Source organism: Perca fluviatilis, chromosome 7 (genome assembly GCF_010015445.1).
Source record: "Perca fluviatilis chromosome 7, GENO_Pfluv_1.0, whole genome shotgun sequence".
In the NCBI taxonomy this organism is placed as follows: domain Eukaryota; kingdom Metazoa; phylum Chordata; class Actinopteri; order Perciformes; family Percidae; genus Perca; species Perca fluviatilis.
The window spans coordinates 27,908,275-27,917,341 of record NC_053118.1 but is presented as its reverse complement, the minus strand read 5'-3'; the positions used below and the strand labels follow the sequence as shown (position 1 = coordinate 27,917,341).

Here is a 9,067-nt window from a genome sequence, read left to right as displayed (position 1 = left end):
CACAATGCATCATGCTGTTGTCTCTATCACATCCTGATCATGTGAGGCACTATTAGCAGAGATTTAAAAATAGATCAAATTAATGAATTGAGCACAATGGGAATAATAAAATAAACAGCCTCAAGGTTAGAGAAGGCACTGTGTAATTAGATAACAATTGTTTTGAATACTGGGAAGTCTGAGTAGGGTCCGTTTGGCTATTAATTAAGGATGATGTGAAGAAAATTAAAACAGAATATCTGTCTCTTGCTCCAATGTTGTAGTTCTACTCTCTGATACTCTCTGATTAAGTGGGCAGAAACATAACAACAGTTCTGTTTTTAATGGCATGGCAAAGACGTGTTTTGCATAACAATATCGTTTATGTAATATGTTTTCACTCTGTTGTTATTAAACACATTACACACAGGCCTGAATTACACACACATGCTCAGTACCTATACTGTACATGCACTAATGGTGAGATGTCAGAGTGAGGGGGCTGCCCATGGAAAGGCACCCCGAGCAGTTGGGGGTTCGGTGCCTCACTCAGAAGTACCTTGGCAGTGACCAGGAGGAGAACCGGCACCTCTCCAGCTACCAGTCGAATACCATACTTCGGTCCGAATGGGGACTTCAACCAGCAACCCTCTTGACCTTGAAAACAGCAGTTTGTCAAAAAGTCTCACTATTTTGAGGTACTTGTACTGTATACATTAACATCTTGACATTAAGATCTTGATAAATATGAACATCTTAGAAAATGATGCATTGTAATAGATTAAATTTGTTTCCACATAAATGTTATTGCATCAATAATAATAACAACATAATAATACAAAATACACAATGATATACCACTCTGAACCACTGAAAGTGGCCACTGGCCATTCAGCATGCAAAGAAGTTTTGATTCGTTAAGTACATTTTATTGCTATTTTATTTTAAAACTTTAACTTAAGAAGATCTTAATACTGCTTCCACCACCGTCTGCAGGTCAAATAAAAGATGAAATCATAATATGCAAATACATCTATGTACTTTAAAGTGCTCATATTATGCTTTTTGGCTTGTTCCCTTTCCTTTATTGTGTTATATATCTTTTTTGTGCATGTAATCGGTTTACAAAGTGAAAAAGCCCAAAGTCCTCCCCAAAGGGACTTACCATTTCCAACAGGAAACACTGTTCACCAACTGCTCCAAACAGCTCTATTGTAGTCCAGCCTTTACTTCTGTGACAAACGTGTGTTACTTTGTAACACACGTTATAATGCTCGCCTAGCTGCTAGTGTGGCACACCCTAATACTCTGCTTCTGACTGACTGGTAGTCCTTACCTTGGTACTGCACATGTGCGACTCCCAACAAAGATGGAACAGAAGTGAGATGCCTGACTCTGTAGCTAAAACAGAGAGCTCAACACACAGGGTGAAAAGAGGAGCTGCAGCAGTACGACAAAATTATGGTGTTTTTTGAAAATTAAACCATGTAAACCTATTCTGATTTAACCTCTAAATACAATTATGAACCTGAAAATGAGCATAATATGAGCACTTTAAATAACATATGAGTGAGACCTTCTTAACTTTTAACTATTATCTTTTTGATGCAATAGTCCTGTATGACATAATGCTCTTAAACTTCACTATCGTGCATGTTTACTTTAGTGATAAAATCCTACACATCTTCTATTATTTAACGGTTGTTAACATATATACATATATATATATACATATATATATATATATATACATATATATAACATAGACATATGCAGGTTATTAAAGAAGCGTTAAAGAAGCTGCCTTTACAACCCACTGCTTTTGGTTGGTGTGTTAACTCTTTCCACTCTGAAACTTGAGCTGCTCCGGCCTCAACCAAACTGGCTGCTCTTCAAATAACAGACATCCATCAGTCTGTGTGCATAGTCGTGTTGTCCATAGAACTGCATTCATTATTCATGCTGATCTTATGTATCTGCCCAACCTTACAGTTTCATTACTGTCCAACTGTATGGTAATCCAAACCAAGAACAGGAGAGCTATAGGGCAAGTTAGATCACATTTAACGGATTAATCAAGATTATCATCAAGGCTACTGTGTATAGCTTTACGTAAATGTATATCAAGTGCTGCATTGCAATTGTTGTATTCAATGTAGAGTTTTTGCAATGCCTTAATCAGGACTGCAATAAAAGAGATAATTGAGCCATGTCGAGTTAACATTCATTTTCTTTTGCGAATGATGAACGTGTATTTCTGTACTCGGCTGTATTGTTGAGGGTGGCTGGTGAAACCCAATCAGTCATCAAAGCTTTATACATCTCTCTTTATCTACACGACACTCGACGACAACCGTCTCAGGTTGCCAAGCGACCAGTCACAAAAAAAAACTTTGCGGTGTCCCTGAAACTGATTGGTGTTTGACTGATATCCTGCTGCAACCAGTGAGAGCAGAGGAGGAGGACTTGCAAGGAAGTGGCCAGGTAACAGGTTGCGAGGTGAGATCAATACATCCATGGGTGAGATGAGATGGTATAAACTTGTGTTCCCATAAATAAACTGAAGGTATGAACGTGTGTGTGTGTGTGTGTGTGTGTGTGTGTGTGTGTGAGTGTAGAGTCAATTCATAGGGAATAACAGATCAGACTACAAGTAACGCATGTTTCTAAAAAATGGTCTTCCTGCAGTGTAATTTGCTGTCTGCTGAGGTACATTTGGAAGAGTTAAGGATGGAAAGTGAAGGTTTTATCTTCAGTTATGAGAAAACATGAATTTGCTCAAGCCGCTGAGATGCTGCAGCATAAAAATCATCCAAGTAAGATTTCCATCTGAGCATAAACATGACAATACTGGTTGCCTACCAGCTGTGTGTGTGTGTCTGTGTGTGTGTGTGTGTGTGTGTGTGTGTCATCAGAGTTAAAGGAGCCAGTCTACCAACACTGAAATATGCATGAGGAAATCCACACCTGTTTCCAGGTAACCAAGGCAGGGATTCTGAACCGTGACGCTGAATTTTGTCGCGTGTGTGTGTGTGTGTGTGTGTGTGCGTGTGTTTGTGTGTGTATGTGTGTGTGTGTGTGTGTGTGTGTGTGTACACCTGCGTATGGCGCATGCACGAACATCACAGCTTCGTAGCTTTACCTGTTCAGACACTCTGTGGAGACGAAAGCAGCTGTCAACTCCGTTGACTTGATGAGACAGACATAATCTGAGCAGGAGAAATGCTATGAAACTGTGCGGGCCTCAGAACTGAACTGGTTCCCTGTGCTACTGAACTACCGACAACTTTTACACATGGAAACAGGTCAAAGTTGGCCCAACTGAGACGAGCTGAAGCTGGAAGCGGAGACTTGGTGGAGGGTGGACCACAGAGGCATAAAGAGGTCTTCACAGGTCGTGCCCTGAGTTTTGAGCATCTATTTGTGCAAGTATGAATCCAGTGTGGAAAGTTTATAAGAGCAAAGTGCTGAAGACCATTAACCCTGAATATGAAGAGGACACTGCTGAAGAGGTACAGAATTTACAACTTTCTCCATCTTATTCATTCATTCACATGCATATATTAAAGTGTCAAAAAGTTGCCGTGGTTGTTGGCATTGAAGTCAGAAAGTCACCAGGTTTTGTTTCCTGATCATTTTTTATTCATCACAGGGTCAGATGAGCCTGCTAGGCTGTTTTGTTTTCTGCAGCAGAAGTTAGGAGTACATTACCTACAATACTTCCTTTTGCATATTTTGGCAACTTTGACTGCAAACTGAATTATTAACTGATAAAAAGTGTTTGGAATTTATTGTTAGCATTGCAGATCTTCTGTTTCCAGTGTCAAAGATGAAATCCAGCAGATGTATTCACTGCACCAATAAAGCAGCTTGTAACTGAAATACTTTACGTTACTGCAACATTAGAAGGCATGTAATACGTTTCTTTAATACACATTTCATTACTGTACAATTCTGAGGTAGTATTTCCATTTTATGCTACTTTATACCTCTGCTCCACTACATTTCCGAGGGAAATTGTGTACATTTTCCTCCACTATTTTCCCCTGTACTCCATCCAGAGTTTGCTACCAACAAAACAGACACAGTGTTGTGTTGACCAAGATCTCTGGAAGACTCAGAAACTCGATCCTGCACGGGAGCTGAACAAACGGATTAGTTGGCATTCCACTGACTGACTGACATGGGTGGACGAGACAGATAGTCAGGGCCTCCGGGTGTACTCAGACCCGCCACCTTCAAGTCTCTCGCAGTGCCAGGGACGGCGGGGAACACTGTGTGTGTTTGGAGAGATATTTTCCATTTGGAGGGGTGCGCAGAGCTGCTTTTTAAATCGACATTGCTCCGTGGCACTTGCGAAATAAAAGACGACTTAAGTGTATCACTATGACCTCATGTCAAAACATACACTGATGTGGAAATACATTTTAGAACAATCAAACAATTTCCAAAACTGCTTTTACTTCAGGCTCCAGCAGTCCGTGTCTTCTATAGTCTTGATGAACATTTCTTGATGTGCGCTTTAAGGTCTTGTTCTGGGTTTTCTACAGGTTTTAGTATCGACATTACGCACTAGATGGCGACCAAGGTGCACAAATCCTGTGCATCTGTATTAACATAAGCACATTGCTGTTTGGCCATCCATTTTGTCTTGCTTTTTGCTGCTGCTGCAGGTCACAGAGGTGGAGAATGATATGAGTCCTGTGCAGGAGGATGAGGGACCCAACGCTGTAACCCAGCTGGCCAGGAAAGTATGTGAACATTGACAGCTCATGCTTAATTTTATATACAAAAAAAAATATGTTAACCCTAGAAAACAAATACAGTTTATAATGTGGTCATACAACTCTTAAATGTACGCCACATCTTCAGTGTTGTGTCAGTAATGAAGAATATCATAAGAGGTTGTAAAATGAATAAAGAAGGTCTTTCTCTACATGTATCAGAAGACCATTGTTCGACTGATCCTCTGAAACCACCTAGGTGTATACCTACTTTGACCTTTGACCCCAGTGTGTGTGGTTGGTTGTGTGTTCAGATGCAGGGGGCCGGGACTAAAAGCTGGAACAGGCTATCATCTCTCTTCAACAAAGACGATGAACACCAGCTTCTAGAGGAGACTGAAAGCCCGCCAGTCCCCGACCAGTGAGTGGAAATCTTTCTCTTTTGTTATCTGTGGGGTTTGTGTCGAAAAAAAATGGGCTGCTTCGTGGAACTGTGGGTTATTTTTTTTTTATAGTTTCTGCGTGATATGTATTCAGAGTTTAAGGAAGTCCAAATAATGTTGTAGATTTAGTTAAACATCAGTAGCAGAATTTAACTCTGACAAACTGAATGACAAAAAAAGAGGTCTGATCAAAATATGACAAAAAAACTAAATTGCAAGCTTTGATTTGGTGAAATTCTGGGCTAAATTTTGATTTAAAAGTCAAAGTTTAATAGACTTCTAGGTTAGATATGACTGTTGCCTTAACAGCATTTACTGTAAACTATGTTGTTTGTTGACAATGGTGAATTCCAAGCCAAAGCACCCTCTTATATTTGACTCCCAAAATGAACCCTTACTTTCTCTGAATCTTCAGTCCACTTGCAGTAAAGCCAGAGGAGCCTCCACGACCCACTAAGCGCACAGCATTCTGGGATAGCTTTGCGGCCAACTGGGCTGCCAAGAAGCAGGCGGAAGCTGCGGCCGCTGCTGCTGCAGCGAACGAGGCAGCAGCCGGTCAGGGTGAGGAAGGGGTGACAGAGGCCGGAGAGGAGGAGAGCCAGGATGGGCAGATCCCTCAGGGAGAGGAGAGTGAAGGAGGAGGAGAGGGACGGAGCAGCAACAGCTTCTCCAAATATGTCTCGCTGGGAGGAGGGAGCGAGGACACATCCTTCAAGTGGAACTTTGTCACAAGCAAGCTGGCAGAGCTGAAGTCCAAGAGCAACTAGCTGCTCATGATGAAAAAATTGGGAGAATATAAACAATATGATGAAGGGGTTAGATGTAGGATTGTGGAGGAGGAAGTTTAGGAGGAGGCTATATTTTACACAGGATGTCCTGTAACTGAACTGTACAGCTATTGTAGAAGTCCCTTTCTATCTGAACTATTCAATGCATGCATTGTCTCCCATACATTTAGTTTTAAAACCATATTACAATGAACAAAAAAGTTACATAAACCCTTTTTCTTTTACCTTACTTACCCTATTTTAGGCCCATGAATAGAGAGTAGTCTTGAAAAAAAATAAACTTTCAAGTGCGAGGAGGGGTTATAATATGAATCATGGCATATTTCAAACCTGAAAATTAAATGTCCCTTGTTCCTGGAAGACACAAAGTTAAGTGCTGGAGATACTCTGCAATATACTAATACTTACTTCTACTATATCATTACAGAATAAAATGAGTTTACTTTACAAAGGGAACTTCTAAAACTGCTTGTACTAAAAGAGAGTTACGCTAATTAATGAAATTCTTTATTCTTTCTAAGAGGAGAGGTGGGAGTAAGATGCGTATCTGCCTACAGATAAGCGATAAGCTATCTCTTTACCAGCGTGAGACGCAGCATGTAGCCGACAGTATAACAAGTGATCAGAGGTAAATACAGCAGATTTATTGCTTTATCTGATGTTGAAGCTGGTGTATAGGCTGCACAGCCTACTTTTTTAGGGGGTTGGGTGGTGATATCTACCTTCCCAAAGTGCTTTTTAAACCACAAAGAGGTGCCTTCATACCTGTCAGCAAACTTGATCTAATCTGTAACCGGATTAAGAGATTAAAAGCAGTGATAGCTAGATTAGTTGAGGATTATCTCACTTAACCTGCGCAGAGGGCAGGGGATTTCAGTAATGAGATTTGGCAGCGCGACATAACTATTACATAATATAAGCATTTATTTAAACCACTTTTTCTCTCCTCGGACATCAGGAAGGAGATCTGTGCTGCACAATTATATGAAATGTGTGAAATATGAATGTGTGTTTGTGGTGAGATCATGTCAGGTGCACTGACATGATGACTTAACTGACTTTCATTTTCTGATTGTGACTGAGACACTGAGACAAAGTGTGAGTTTTTAACATTCCTAATCTTGTGACATATTATTTTATCTCAGATTTTGGTTTTCGTCTCGTTGTACGTTTTATTTTGCTGTTTTGTTTTTTCGGTATGCTATAATAAAGACTACTGCACTTAACATCCTGACAAAGCATGAATGAGCAAATGTAATTTTTCTTTCTTCTGCCAAACAGGAAGAAAAATGTAATCAATACTTTTCTAAACTTGGAAGAAAAAAAGCGTTTTTTTATGTTTTTCTTTTCATCAAGACAGAACCAAACCATTTGATGCACCTACAATACAAATGTAGTGGTACGTTTTTTAGAGGAGAGTTTTGGTTGTTTTGGAGCAAAATCGGCCATTTGCTTTTTTTGAGTTTGGTCTGGGCCTCCATTTCCCTGTTGTCCGGGGGTGGCTCTTTTTTATTTTTTTTGGCATATTCGGCCTTTATTTTTGAGAGGACAGATGAAGACATGAAAGGGGAGAGAGAGGGGGAACGACATGCAGCAAAGGGCCGCAGGTCGGAGCCGAACCCGCCCGCTGCGTCGAGGAGTAAACCTCTATATATGGGAGCCTGCTCCACCAACCGAGCTATCTGGGCGCCCGGGGTGGCTCTTTAATACAAAAACTAAACCAAATGTGTGACAAAATCAACAGAAACACCAGAGCATGATTTTATTCTGTATCCAGTCTGTTGTTCCTCTAACCAGCAGAGGGCTTCCTTTACCTTCTGACTGTAAAACATTTGTCTCCTCTATTCTTCTATCTTGTTTTACAGCCTGTTTCTGGATCACATTACACTCTAAAGACACCCTTTTTAATTCACTGTCAATAATACTCGGATCTCTATTTTTTCCTTCATTATTTCCTGTTTTTCCCCTGCTCAACACCCATTTCCTCTCTTACTGTGCCACGTTTCCTCAGATACAACACTGTTTCCTTTTCAATTCAGGGGCCTTTGTTGACATTTCCATTTTTGAATTTGACAGTACGACCTAATAAAAGGTGATGGTTACGTGAGCAAGTGCACCCAAAGCACGAGTTCATGCTTTTATAGCTGACCAGCCTCCATTATTTCCATGTGCTTCCAGTGTCAGTCAGATTTCAGGGCTGACATTGTGGATCTTGTGAAGCTCAGTGAGTCTCAATAGTTTTGGCCTGAGTTCCACAGTTGTCAGTCTCAGTTTGAGTCAGAGCATCTTCCCCCCCACTCACAACTCAGGGACATGTTCAGATTTTTTTGGATATATTTATGTAACTCACCCAGTTTCTCTGTCAGAGACCATGTGAAAACAAGCCCGGGAGGTACAAAAGCTGATTTTCATCATGAGAATGGCTTTTTTGGGGGAAAGCTGATGAATGCTGCTGACTATTTGATGCGTGTGTGCAGTGCTGAGGTCCATGTTGCAGATTTATCACGCCAAGTGAGCAACGCTCAGTGGAAATGGGGTTTGTAGAGCATGATAGCATCAGAAACTGAACAGTTATGGGTGTGCAGGGGGAGACTGTGGTGTATGAGAAGTCTGTCGTGGCTTGAGTCACATTTAAAATGTGTCTCTGAAATAATGAGCTGTTTTTTATTATCAATGGGGAAAATATTTGTTTTGTTTGGTTCATAAACTGAGATAAAAAAAACCAAATAAATACAAGTAGCTTTTCACATACTTGTACTAGATTATATTGTACTACATATTGTACTACGTTACAATATCGTCCTCAATAGCTACAGACACAGAAATGGCACATACTAAGGAAAGCTCATTTTGGGACTGGCTCTAGTGGCTGTAATTCTGCACCAAGGCTGAATTTTGGGAAATAGACTTCAGATACAGTATTAGAGGACCACTAAGGCCTATATAAAAAAGCACCATGTCATGTACTACGTTATCCAGGCTTTTCTGTGGGTTCATCATAAAATAAGTCATTTGATTCATTGTTAATGAGAAAATATCAATAAGTGAAGCTCATACACTTATGTTGTTGTGGGACAATTACAACAGATAATCAAGTTTGCCCAAGTGGCAATAAATTACAGTTTTCTGGATG

At 40.4% G+C, this 9,067-nt stretch overlaps 1 protein-coding gene across 1 annotated transcript; it reads left to right on the top strand.

Annotated features, from left to right (window-relative positions):
* Positions 1–3,103: 3,103 nt before the first annotated feature.
* On the top strand, positions 3,104–7,150 carry LOC120562859 (uncharacterized protein C1orf232). The gene is made up of 4 exons (XM_039806781.1): positions 3,104–3,491; positions 4,653–4,730; positions 5,018–5,124; positions 5,562–7,150. Exons 1-4 carry the CDS (start codon positions 3,411–3,413, stop codon positions 5,911–5,913), a joined length of 618 nt encoding a protein of 205 aa, XP_039662715.1. The 5' UTR covers positions 3,104–3,410; the 3' UTR covers positions 5,914–7,150.
* The last annotated feature ends 1,917 nt before the right edge of the window (positions 7,151–9,067 follow it).

Coding starts and splice junctions, on each gene's coding strand:
- LOC120562859 (XM_039806781.1), top strand. CDS start 3,411: ATGAATCCAGTGTGGAAAGTTTATAAGAGCAAAGTGCTGAAGACCATT. Junction 3,492..4,652: donor AAGAGGACACTGCTGAAGAG/GTACAGAATTTA, acceptor CTGCTGCTGCAG/GTCACAGAGGTGGAGAATGA. Junction 5,125..5,561: donor AGCCCGCCAGTCCCCGACCA/GTGAGTGGAAAT, acceptor CTGAATCTTCAG/TCCACTTGCAGTAAAGCCAG.